The 14,010-nt window shown below is 43.7% G+C and overlaps 1 protein-coding gene across 1 annotated transcript in view; it reads left to right on the top strand.

Annotated features, from left to right (window-relative positions):
* The window catches only part of RCSD1 (RCSD domain containing 1), an 85,211-nt gene extending 80,553 nt beyond the window's left edge, over positions 1–4,658 (top strand). Inside the window, exon 7 of the mRNA XM_030203946.1 lies at positions 3,851–4,658. Within this exon, the coding sequence (XP_030059806.1) occupies positions 3,851–3,865 (15 nt within the window). The 3' untranslated portion in view covers positions 3,866–4,658. The remainder of the gene's footprint in view (positions 1–3,850) is intronic.
* Positions 4,659–14,010: the final 9,352 nt, after the last annotated feature.

The raw sequence follows: 14,010 nt of genomic DNA, 5'->3' as shown, positions 1-14,010 counted from the left end.
TTACCAGCTCTCCAACAAAATCCCCCAAAATACGTGCTTGATCCATAAAAGTCTGTGAAATCCTCTTGTTTTCCACATGCTGGCATGTTTCACCGTAAAGGCATCATCAGGAGAACATAAAACAATTATTATCATTTTAGCATCCACGGACTTTCGCAGATTGAGCACATATTTTTGAGGATTTTGTTGGAGAGCTGGTAAATCCACAATCGAAGAGCAATGACACAGAAGGATTCAGCTTGCACTGAAAGGACTAATCTGCCTTACAGATAAGTTGACTGTCTTAAGGCATCCTTGGTAGTTTAATGTAGTCCAGGCAGGAGCAACCTCCACTCGCTCTTGCTGGGGAGGGAGAAGAGTCTTCAGGAGGAAATGAATGCTTGAGGTGGTACCTTCAAGAGGAGACCTGATCTTGGGGGGAGGGTTACCTTTGGGAGGTGGCCTTATCTTGGGGTGGGGGGAATGCTCTAGGGTGTTACCTTTGATAGGAAGGGATCAACCAAACTAACGTACCCAATATTCAACACACTACTTGGTTAAGTAACTGGGTAGCAGGCTGAATATTGCATTCACCTGGTTAACTTCCAGAAGGCAGGCAGATCCCAGATGCTGTTACCTTGTAAAAAAAAATTTTTTAAAGCATTGACCACCATGGACTGAATATTGACTCATTGTTTTTGATGAACCCTCCATACCAAATTTCAGGACACCTCAGGAGGAAGCATGAGGACTCTGATAGGGGTATATATCTCTTGAATCTCACATATCCAGGCAGTGGACTCATGAGTCCCAGAAAATAGGCTCCTTTAATTCTAGATAGAATTTCTTTTTATACTACTTTGTATTAGGGCTGCAAGTTAAAGGCTGAAAAACTGGCCTTTGGCAGCCCTCAAGGACTGGGTGAAGACCAAGGAACAATGGACTGGTTCCTCCTCATGTCTGTGTGTGCAGTCCTCTCATTTCCGTCTCTGGGAATGAGGTTCAGATGAATAGCTAGTATTTTCCCCTTAGTTAAACAGGAAATATAACTCAGTTTTTTCCATCAGAGATGGTAGTAGAAAAGCTCAAGCTTGAATCCCTTGTGTGAGGGCAAGGAGGTATCATTAGCATGTCATAAGAACATAAGCACCATACTGGGACAGACCGAAGGTTCATCAAGCCCAGTATCCTATTTCCAACAGTGACCAATCCAGGTCACAAGTACTTGGCAAGATCCCAAAAAAGTAAAATAAATTTTATGATGCTTATCCTAGAAATAAGCACTAGATTTTCCCAGGTCCATCTTAATAATGGTTTGTGGACTTTTCTTTTAGGAAATTATCCAACCCTTTTTTAAGCCCTGCTAAGCTAACTGCTTTTACCACATTCTCTAGCAATGAATTCCAGAGTTTAATTACACATTGAGTGAAGAAATATTTTCTCTGGTTTGTTTTAAATTTATTACTTAGTAGCTTCATACCCTAGTCCTAGTATTTTTGGAAAGAGTAAACAAATGATTCACGTCTACCCGTTCCACTCCACTCAGTATTTTATAGACCTCTATCATATCTCCCTTCAGCCATCTCTTCTCCAAACTGAAGAGCCCTAGCAGCTTTAGCCTTTCCTCATAGGGAAGTCGTCCCATCCCTTTTATTATTTTCATCATCTTTCTTTGTACTTTTTAAAATTCTGCTATATCTTATGAAATGTGGCGACCAGAATTGCACAGTATTCGAGGTGCAGTTGCACCACAGAGTCATACAAAAGCATTATAGCATTCTCATTTTTGTTTTCAATTCCTTTCCTAATAATTCCTAACATTCTATTTGCTTTCTTAGCTGCCGCTGCACACTGAGCAAAGGGTTTCAACGTATCACCAACAATGACACCTAGATCTTATTTCTGGACGGTGACCCCCTAATGTGGATCTTGCATCATGTGGGTTCCTCTTTCCCATATGCATCACTTTGCACTTGCTAACATTAAATGTCATCTGCCATTTGGATGCCCAGTCTCCCAATCTTATGAGGTCCTCTTGCAATTTGTTGTTTTTTTATTTTTAATGAAGCTTTTATTCACAATCCCTCTTGCGATTTAACAACTTTGAATAACTTTGTGTCGTCAGCAAATTTAATAATCTCAGTAGTTATTCCCATTTCCAGATCATTATAAATATGTTAAAAAGCAATGGTCCCAGCATAGACCCCTGGGGAGCACCACTATCTACCTTTCTCCACTGAGATTACTGACCATTTAACTCTACTCTCTATTTTCTATCTTTTAACCAGTTCTTAAATCCATAGTAGGACATTACCTTCTATCCCATGACTTTCTAATGTTACGTTTTCAAAAGCAGGAACTAGGTTTGTGAGCCCTTGGACCACTGCCGAGGAGCGGCAGTGGCAGGCAAAACCACCCCACACAGGGATAAGGCAGACCTCTGACAGGGCCAGCTAGACTTCACCTGCACTTGACCACCGTTCCTCAGGAGTTGAGCCCCTGGGTGCAGGTGGCCGGCAGGAATTGCCAGACAGGGCCGGAACTGGATACCAGCAGGATACACTCAGGGAATAGAGCACACAGGGAGGCCAGGCAGAATACTAGACTAGGACTCTCAGACAGAAAAGGGACAGAACTGAAAGCTGCAAGCAGCCACTGAAACAGGGAAAAACACTGATAGATAAGAGACAGAACTGAAAGCTGCCAGGCAGCCACTGAACAAGAAACACAGACAACCTAGAACTAGACAAAGACATACAAACAAGAAACAAGTCTGGGAAACAAGCAATAAAGTACAAGAAGCTACACAAAGAGTAAACTAGAATCAGGCAAGAATACAGACTATAAACTGGACTAGGCAGAAGTGCAGCAAGCACCAACAAACCAGGGCCTTAGGCGATGCAAAGGCAAACACAGAAGCTTCTAGGTGATTAATAAAGCCCATTAGCACCTGAGGCTCAGCTGCAGCAATCTCAAGGCAACTAGGGGTGCTGTTCAGGCACAAACAAGAAAGACAAGTCTGGCAGCCTGGAAGATCCGGACCGGACTGGGCTGAAGCCTGGAACAGGTAGAGACAGCAAGACAGTCTTTGGCAGCCACTGGTTCTGGTCACCAGAGGGCAAGGGGAGCACAAACCAAGAAGCAGGCAGAAAGCATACTGAAGCATAGAGAGGCTCAACACACACAGGTGCAGTATAGTCGAGAAATTAGAGCCATGCTGGAAGCAGCCAGCACACAGAGACAGAACTAACTCAGAAAGGACAGACGGAAGCCAGCTCAGAAGCTGACCCCAAGAAATAAGGTAAGTCTGAGAGGGGTCACGACCACAGACGTGACACTATGTAATTTTGTTCTTTATAATAGTCTGTACCATTTTGCCCGGCATCGACGTCAGGCTCACCAGTCTATCATTTCCTGGATCGCCTCTAGAACCCTTTTTAAAAATTGGCATTACATTGGCCACCCTTCAATCTTTCGGCACCATGCTGGATTTTAAAGATAAATTACATATTACTAACAATAGCTCTGCAGGTTCATTTTTCAATTCTATCAATACTCTGGGATACTCTTCAATTTATCAAATTGCCTCATTACATCTTCTCAACCCATTCCTTGGGACACACCCAGCCGATAAGGTTTTCAGGATATCCACAATAAATATGCATGAGATAAATTTGCATACCAAGAAGGCAGTGCATGCAAATTTATTTTATTCATATTTATTGTGGGTACCTTGAAAACCTGACTGACTGGGTATGCCCCAAGGAGTGGGTTGGGAAGCACTGTCATAAAGTAATGATATGTAAACAGTCATCTTCTAGGATGCATGTGGAATTTTAGGTTTCTTATTTTCTTTTCATGCTGTCTTTAGGAGAAACCCATCTAGGAAGCAGATGAATGTCCAGAAGCAAACTGTCCAGTCAACGAGTAGCAACTCTAGCAGCCTCCAACAACCAGGCAATAACCAGAGAAAATTATTACCAGTATGGAAAGCAAAAGAGAAGAGTTTAAAGCTGATTGAGATTATACTGCTGCCTTTCTCCTGTACTGTAAAATCTTTTATACCCTTAACTGAGAACGAGTGCAGAACTCCCAAATACCACCCTTCTAGTTGTTCCGGATTAGCAGCTTTGGTGCAGCGCCGATGTACAACATCACTTTGGCTCTCTGTTTTCAAATCTTTTCCATTGTGCCTGTACATTTGATTTTCAGATGTATAAAATATAATTTCTTGAAATGTCAAAAATTGTTAAAATGTTGTGGTTCAAAATGTAAATCTTTCATGAAGTATGAAGCGTTGTTATGCTTTTCATTGAAAATATCTTCTACTGTTTTTCCTCTTGAATACGTTTTGGGCCTGATCATCTTCACTTACGGTAGATACTGATGGGAGAATCTCCTTCAGCTGTGATTACTGAGTCTGTATGTGGTCATTATTCTTGGACCATCTCTAGGTGAAGCCAACCTCTGGAGGGATCAAAGGAGCCACGTGGAGGGATCAAGTTGCAAGCATACTTCTCACTTTCATTTCAAATGTGCAACACTTGCAGAAGACAATAACTATTTCAACTTGTTATGCTTCACAATAGAGATAAATAGCCACATTGGTTTGTATTTGCTCTCATTTATTATGTTACTATGACTGAAGAAATACATAAAGTTCATTCAGTGGCTCATTGCATTGAGAGTTATGTTCTGGGAAGTTTGTGTGCAGGAGATAAGAGGAAACTGCAGGAGTTTGCTGGCTTACGAAAAATGTAGGTTTGTCTGGGTATCATATAGAATGTTGATGCAAAATCCAGCTCAATGATTTGAGACTTCAGACCACACAATAAGTGGAGTAGCTAGGACTGAATGGGTCCCGGGCAGAAAAATGGAGGTGGACCCCCTGTAACACCATTGCTCCCTAAGTGGTGGGGATGGAGGGGAAGGAGGATGCACTTAGCTTGCATATTACAGTTAATAAATTAAGAGTTTTGTTATCTGAGCAACACTTATCTCTTCTGCTTTTTTCTGTTTTTTTTTTCTTAACTCTCACCAGGGTCTCTATGTCCACCATCCATCTTTCCTGAGTGTCCCTATCCATACTTTCCAGCATCTTCCCTCTGTGTCCCTGTCCTCCCCCCATGTTCAGCATCTCTCCTCTATATCCATATCCCACCCCTTGTGTGTAGTATTGCCCCTCTGTGTCCCTATCCCTATGCTTCCTCCACGGCCAGCATCTCTTCTATGTTCTTGCTTCTCTCGTCTTTCCCTTTCCATACTCCTGCTTCCCCAACCCTCTGTGATATGGTATCTCTATCTCTCTACCTCCCTCATTGGTCAAGTGTCTTTACCTCTCTCCCCTGGTCCAGTCTCTCTCTCCCTTCCCCTCTCCTCTTCCCTCCCCCTCCCAGTCCAACATTTACACCCTCTCTTCTCCATCCCCTTTGGATAGGACTCAATCAGTCTTCCTGTCTCCCTCTCTTCCATCTGTTCTGCACCTCGACAGTCCAGCATCTGCCCCTCTCTCTTCTCTGTCCCTTTTGGTTCAGGTCTCTCTCTTACTCTTCCATCTGTCCCCCCCCCCCCCCCCAAGTCCATCATTACTCCTCCCCATTCCCCTATTCTGTCTTTCCTGCTCCCTCAGCATCTCTTCTTCCATTCTCCCCCCCCCCCCACCCCATCTCTGGCTTCCCCCAGTATTGTGATGGGTAGCTAGCAGAGGCAGCGCTGAAAACTGGCTGTCTGCCGCTGGTGGAGCCTTTCCTCTGCTGTGTCCCACCCACAGGAAGTTGCATCAGAGACGCGGGACACGGCAGAGGAAAGGCCCCACTGAACAGAGACAGACAGTTTTCAGGGCTGCACCTGCCGGCTACCCACCGCAGCATCGTGAAGAAGCTAGAGAGACTGGGGGGGGGGATGGAACAATGCTGGGCTGGGCTGGTCAGGTCATAGAGGTGGGAGGGGGAGGAGGAGGAGGAGGAGAAGGAGAGAGGAAGGCAGGGATGCCGCACCTGCGGGCAGGAGCAACTTCAGGTGGCCCTTGCCATTGTGATGCCCTGGGCATTTTGCCAGACTCACTCACTGGTAGCTACCAAGGAGGTTTAGTGATAGGACATGGCATGAGCCTCTCTTACCCATCATCTGGGTTGAAGGCAGTGTGCGGAGCTTGCCTCCATATTCCCTAGAACAAAACAATTGTTATCACTATTGTAAACAATAGCAAATTTGTGAGGTTTTGTTAAACCTCCTAGGTTTTGCATTCTCCCTGTTAGGAGGGGATGGTGGGGGGGAGTTGGGGTGTGTGAAGGGAGGAGGGTTATATTCATAATGTATTTGTCAGTGCTCCAGAGCTTGCTTTGTTATTTGCAATGCTATATTGTGGATTTCAGTGCTGTACAATATGCCTTTTTCTTATGATGACAATAAAGATATTTCTATATAAAAAGACAAAAATAAAGGCATATAGCGCAGCACTGTAATCCACAATACAGCATTGCAAGTAACAAAGCAAGCTCTGGAGCAAACAAATACATTTTGAATATAACCTTCCCCCCTTTCACTGACTCCTCAAAAACTCCCCTCATCCCCTCCTAACAGAGAGAATGCAAAACCTAGGAGGTTTAATAAAACCTCACAAGTTTACTATTGTTTTCAATAGCAATTGTTTTGTTCTGGCCAATATGGTGGCTACGCAAGGGGACAGCTTCAACCTTTTGACATCATGCCATCTTTTGTCATTAAACCTCCTTGGTAGCTATACCCCTACATGTAACTCATAAAAGTGAAGCATAAAGTTTGCCAGATGTCTTGGTACAAATAACTAATGGATCTTCTGGGGGGGGGGGGGGGGGGGGGGGGGGAACTTGTTTGATTATCTTATAATTGTTACTATTATTTCCCCTTCAGCAGAGAAGCGTGATATGGTTGCTGGTTAATCTAAAGTCTATAAAGAAGCAGTGTAATAGTGCTTTTTTAATGATCCAGCAATTTTCTTATACTTGGCTTTCAGCTCAACCAGGACTGGCCTCTGTTGTGCTACAGTGCCCAGACTGGTAACTCTCCAAAGTTTTTTTTATACCCTCTCATTAACTTACCCTAGTTACTGCCCTGTCTGTGTCTCGCTCCATGAACCCTGAGTGTAGCCAATAGATATCACTGTTGTGCAATAGCTGAGACTCTCTCCCCTTCTGCAACAACCCCAGCTAGTCTAGAGAGGAGCACACAGGCCTGAATCCTTCCAATGAGCTATCGGATCAGCTCTAACATAGCTTTTCTTAAGGAAATCAGGGTTGCTAACAAAGAATGCAATAAGACAAGCGACCTGGGAGCCATGTGAGGAAAGACATTAGTTAGGATAGATTTTCTGAATGATAGCAGCCAAGCTTCTTGAAACCGCTGTTAAATGTGCCATTTCAATAACTCAGATGACTAGGCAAAGAATTCCATACATTCCTCCTCCTCAGTCCTTACTCATTCCACTTTCTTAAATCCTTGCTGAATGCAAGATTATATGAAAGAAAAAAGGACACTAGAAATGGGGGCTGCTTACAGGTTCTATTTCCAGCAGCAGAGCTGACACTGGGTATCATCACTAGATAAACATCAGTGTAATGCAACATCCTATTTCTAATGATCTCTTCCTAAAGTCACATTTCAATTTATCACATTAGAGGAAACCTTTTATGATAAGTGTTGCATTACTGGGACATTAAGCACAGTATCCTGTGTCCAAAAGTGGCCAATCCAGGTTGCAAGTACCTGGCAAGATCCCAATAGAGTAAAACTGATTTTATGCTGCTTATCCTAGAAATAAGCAGTGGATTTTCTCAATAATAGCTTATGAACTTTTAGGAAATGGTCCAATCCTTTTTTAAACCCTGCTAAGTTAACTGCCTTTACCACATTCTCTGACAATGAATTCCAGAGTTTAATTACATGTTGAGTGAAGAAATATTTTCTCCAATTTGTTTAAAATTTACTACTCTGGGAAACTTCTTGTCAATGGCATCACTACTACATTTTTACACACAGAATAAAGGAATACCTGATACTCCAAGCTATCAACATGTGAAACAGTACCTAAAACACTTCTTACTAAGAATATCACAAATAGCCATCCAAGCACCAAAATGTTTGCTCTTGACCCATTTCATTTTATGAAGTCATGCTTTCAGAAAAAATATTATTTATTAGGATTTATTTACTGCCTGTTTGAAGGAATTCACTCAAGGTGGTGTACAGCAATAATAAGTCAAACATAAGCAATAGACAATTACAGCAGTAAAAATTCAAACAACGCAAAGTATGGCATATTACAGTGTCAATACAATATGCAATAAGTTAACAGACAGTATAGGGTGTGAGCAAAGATGAAACATATAGATAAGATAAAGTAACAGGAGTAAGAAAATAAGGTACTAATTTAAAGAAAGTTGCAAATGAGGTCAGAAAGATGCTTGATGACATATTCATACCCTAACTGCCTAGCACCTACAGTACCCAGAAAAGGAACGGGATGACCCAGCATCATATATTTATTTATTTATTTAGATTTTGCTCACACCTTTTTCAGTAGTAACTCAAGGCGAGTTACATTCAGATAGACTGGATATTTCTCTGTCCCAGGAAGGCTCACAATCTAAATATAGACCCATTTCTTTAATAAATGTACAGTGGGGGAAATAAGTATTTGATCCCTTGCTGATTTTGTAAGTTTGCCCACTGACAAAGACATGAGCAGCCCATAATTGAAGGGTAGGTTATTGGTAACAGTGAGAGATAGCACATCACAAATTAAATCCGGAAAATCACATTGTGGAAAGTATATGAATTTATTTGCATTCTGCAGAGGGAAATAAGTATTTAATCCCTCTGGCAAACAAGACCTAATACTTGGTGGCAAAACCCTTGTTGGCAAGCACAGCGGTCAGACGTCTTCTGTAGTTGATGATGAGGTTTGCACACATGTCAGGAGGAATTTTGGTCCACTCCTCTTTGCAGATCATCTCTAAATCATTAAGAGTTCTGGGCTGTCGCTTGGCAACTCGCATCTTCAGCTCCCTCCATAAGTTTTCAATGGGATTAAGGTCTGGTGACTGGCTAGGCCACTCCATGACCCTAATGTGCTTCTTCCTGAGCCACTCCTTTGTTGCCTTGGCTGTATGTTTTGGGTCATTGTCGTGCTGGAAGACCCAGCCACGACCCATTTTAAGGCCCTGGCGGAGGGAAGGAGGTTGTCACTCAGAATTGTACGGTACATGGCCCCATCCATTCTCCCATTGATGCGGTGAAGTAGTCCTGTGCCCTTAGCAGAGAAACACCCCCAAAACATAACATTTCCACCTCCATGCTTGACAGTGGGGACGGTGTTCTTTGGGTCATAGGCAGCATTTCTCTTCCTCCAAACACGGCGAGTTGAGTTCATGCCAAAGAGCTCAATTTTTGTCTCATCTGACCACAGCACCTTCTCCCAATCACTCTCGGCATCATCCAGGTGTTCACTGGCAAACTTCAGATGGGCCGTCACATGTGCCTTCCGGATGAGGGGGACCTTGCGGGCACTGCAGGATTGCAATCCGTTATGTCGTAATGTGTTACCAATGGTTTTCGTGGTGACAGTGGTCCCAGCTGCCTTGAGATCATTGACAAGTTCCCCCCTTGTAGTTGTAGGCTGATTTCTAACCTTCCTCATGATCAAGGATACCCCACGAGGTGAGATTTTGCGTGGAGCCCCAGATCTTTGTCGATTGACAGTCATTTTGTACTTCTTCCATTTTCTTACTATGGCACCAACAGTTGTCTCCTTCTCGCCCAGCGTCTTACTGATGGTTTTGTAGCCCATTCCAGCCTTGTGCAGGTGTATGATCTTGTCCCTGACATCCTTAGACAGCTCCTTGCTCTTGGCCATTTTGTAGAGGTTAGAGTCTGACTGATTCACTGAGTCTGTGGACAGGTGTCTTTCATACAGGTGACCATTGCCGACAGCTGTCTGTCATGCAGGTAACGAGTTGATTTGGAGCATCTACCTGGTCTGTAGGGGCCAGATCTCTTACTGGTTGGTGGGGGATCAAATACTTATTTCCCTCTGCAGAATGCAAATAAATTCATATACTTTCCACAATGTGATTTTCCGGATTTAATTTGTGATGTGCTATCTCTCACTGTTACCAATAACCTACCCTTCAATTATGGGCTGCTCATGTCTTTGTTAGTGGGCAAACTTACAAAATCAGCAAGGGATCAAATACTTATTTCCCCCACTGTAGATATAAAATTGTTCACTAAAATGCTAGCAGAGTGGCTGTCTTGTCATCTTCCATGCTTGATTGGCCCTTCACAAGTAGGATTTATCAAAAAGTGACAGCCAGTGCTATTACATTTTTAACTATTTAGGTCATGAGAGTATATGGGTAGGGAACACAGTGGGGGGGAAGGGGAGTTTGCATGGGTGGGGAGGTTTGATGGGTGTAACATAAAGAATATGTACACTAATTTGTTTGCAGAAGTTGAAGTCCAATGGTTTGTTCTAATTGCTGTCATATTTTGGATCTGCACAATAAAGAGATTTAAACATAAAATAGGGGAGTAGCTATGAGAGGGCCTGGGTGGGCCCAAGCCCACCCAGGCAGCTGGTAGCTCTCTGGTCCTCCTCCTCCTCCTCCTACCTGGCTGCTGAATTGTTTTTCATTATTATTATTTTTTAGTGCGGGCTGGGTCCTGATCTGGAAGTGGATAGGTGTAGGCAGTGGCCATTGTAGTGCTGCAGACCAGCACTGCTACTCCGTTGCTTGCTCCCTGTCTGGTTTAATTCTGGACTCTGTTGCTTTGTGCTTCTTCCCCCACAATGTACATGGTGGCGCTGCAGTGATGCATGGGAAAATCTGCCTTCTGCCATCTGTGTCATGGTTCCTCACTATGCCCTTGCTGGATCAAATCAGTCTTTTTTGTTGATCCCCCCCCCCCCCCTGGCCTTGGCCTCAGCACTTCCTCACGGCTCCACTACTGCACACACATAGCGGAGCACAGTGCTGAGTCTGTACCAGTGTCTGCCACCACCGGAGCCCAGCTACCCAGCACAAGTAAAATAAATATATATATTTTTAATTTTAACGTATACAGTCTAATGCTGGCTGGTGGTGGGGTTCTGGGTTGCAGTGGGCTCTTCATTGCATAGGGCAAAAAAGGTATATATACCTTTTTTTCTCTAGGCAGTGAAGGGCCCACTCCCAACAAGAAACCTACCAACAATAAATTTTAATAGTGCCCAGATTGTATATTAGTCATATTGGTGGGTTATGGGTGGGGTTGGTCTCTGCGGTGCAGTGCCTGGGTTAAAATTAAAAAAAAAGTTGCCCACCTCCACCCAGAAACCCATCTACATTAAATTTAAAACTTTTTTAAATTTTAACCCAGGCATTGCACTGCAGAGACCAACCCCACCCATAACCCACCAACATGACTACATTTAATGTAGATGGGTTTCTGGGTGAAGGTGGGCTCTGCAGTGCCCAGGACATAAAAAATATATTTTAAAAAGTTTTATAATTAATGTTGGTGTCCTTCAGGGTGGTGGAGGGCAGGCTGCAAACCATGGGGGGGGGGGGGATGAGTAGGGGGTAGGACAGGGCTGATGCTAGGCTACAGGGAGGGGAGGGGGTAGGGTAGGGCTGATGCCTAGCTATGGGATGGATGGTAGGGAAGGGCTGATACTGGGCTATGGGGATGGATGGCAGGTAAGGTAGAAAAGTGAAGGGCTGATGCTGGGCTACAGGGATGGATAGGGGGTAGAGAAGGAAAAGAAGGGCAGATGCTGGGCTACAGAGATGTATGAAGGGGCAGGGAAGGGAAAAGCTGATGCCAGGCTACAGGGATAGATTTGGGATGGTAGGGAAGGGAAGGAAAGGGCTGATGCTGGGTTACATGACAAGTTCTAATTTTTGGTCCTTTATTCTGTAATTGATGAGGGTTAGCCTGTGTTCTGCACGTGACTGAGTAGTGAGAGATTCTGCTGGCATGTGGTTTGTATGGGGATCTATGAGTCTAAATTGTCTGGCTTTTCCAATGGGATGCATAGAGCTGTTGTGTATATTCACTGCTACCTATGTAAAGGTACTGTTACTGGAACTGGTGTTAAGGCTTGCAACATAGGATCTAAGAAGCCTCTTTGCAGGATTTAGTGTTACTTCACAAAGTACCTGGCAGTGAAGGGATTTTGTTGCTATTATTGAGGTGCTACCAGAATTTAAATACATTGTTACAACGCAACACATATGCCTCTCTCTTTGTATGAAAATAAGGCTAAAACATTTTTGCATAACCCAGGAAAGAAGTAAGGAACATAATTCAAAACCAGAATAAGTAGTAGAATCAACAGTGCTTTATTCTTATCCAAATAACTTTTTAGAAACAAGCATTCATGATAAAACAAGGACACAGAAACAAATTTGAAGGAGGGAAACCAATTTTGTTAGCGTTTATAGAGATATGATGCAAAAGGAGTGGAAAAAAAAACAAAACAGAGAATGAAATTGCAGGATCCTGTCATGTGTGTTGAGATGTTTGCCATTATAGCAGACTTATGTCTGGTCAACTTTGATATGGTATAATAGTAACATAGTAGATGACGGCAGAAAAAAGACCTGCACGGTCCATCTAGTCTGCCCAACAAGACAACTCATGTGTGCTACTTTTTGTGTATACCCTACTTTGATTTGTACCTGTGCTCTTCAGGGCACAGACCGTATAAGTCTGCCCAGCACTATCCCCGCCTCCCAACCACCAGCCCCGCCTCCCAACCACTGGCTCTGGCACAGACCGTATAAGTCTACCCAGCTCTAGCCCTGCCTCCCACCACCGGCTCTGGCACAGACCGTATAAGTCTGCCCAGCACTATCCCCGCCTCCCAACCACCAGCCCCGCCTCCCAACCACTGGCTCTGGCACAGACCGTATAAGTCTACCCAGCTCTAGCCCTGCCTCCCACCACCGGCTCTGGCACAGACCGTATAAGTCTGCCCAGCACTATCCCCGCCTCCCAACCACCAGCCCCGCCTCCCACCACCGGCTCTGGCACAGACCGTATAAGTCTGCCCAGCACTATCCCCACCTCCTAACCTCCAGCCCCGCCTTCCACTACCAGCTCTGCTATCCAATCTCGGTTAAGCTCCTGTGGATCCATTCCTTCTGAACAGGATTCCTTTATGTTTATCCCATGCATGTTTGAATTCCGTTACCGTTTTCATCTCCACCACCTCCCGTGGGAGGGCATTCCAAGCATCCACCACTCTCTCCATGAAGAAATACTTCCTGACATTTTTCTTGAGTCTGCCCCCCTTCAATCTCATTTCATGTCCTCTCGTTCTACCGCCTTCGTATCTCCGGAAAAGGTTCGTTTGCGGATTAATACCTTTCAAATATTTGAACGACTGTATCATATCACCCCTGTTTCTCCTTTCCTCCAGGGTATACATGTTCAGGTCAGCAAGTCTCTCCTCATACGTCTTGTAACGCAATGTAACTATATTTAAAAATATTGGTTTTTCCATTAAGTATGTATTTAGTTTATGTTGATGAAGGGCAGCTGTTGGACAGACTACTTATGAAATCCATCATCAAGTGCATTCTAAAGTATTATTTAGTCATATCCCAAAAAACCCTACACATATACCTATAGACAAAGTGCCCACCCATATTAGCTCTGGGTTCACCGAAAATGTCAGGTCTGGCTAGCCACTGCTAAAAGCAAAAGGTAAGATGCAGCAAGTCGCAGCCACAAAATTGGCTAAAGTTTTACTGAGGCTTGTAATTTCTGGTAAGAGTGACCTCATTGCATATGTTTTTATGAATTCGATAGTGAAAAGCACTGCCACTAATTAATTCGATTCAGATACAAGTCCGTTGATATTGGGAGCAGGCGGTATTTTTTTGTTTGCTTTTTTTAAATCAAACTGATAATGTTCACACTTAATTAAAAAAAAAATCTTCCTAGCAGTCTCCGCACTAGTTATTTACAATATTGTGAGCACACATATCCCATGTGCATTAAAAA

The sequence above is a fragment of the Microcaecilia unicolor genome, chromosome 5 (assembly GCF_901765095.1).
Source record: "Microcaecilia unicolor chromosome 5, aMicUni1.1, whole genome shotgun sequence".
Lineage (NCBI taxonomy): Eukaryota > Metazoa > Chordata > Amphibia > Gymnophiona > Siphonopidae > Microcaecilia > Microcaecilia unicolor.
This window is presented reverse-complemented; position numbering and strand designations above follow the sequence as displayed.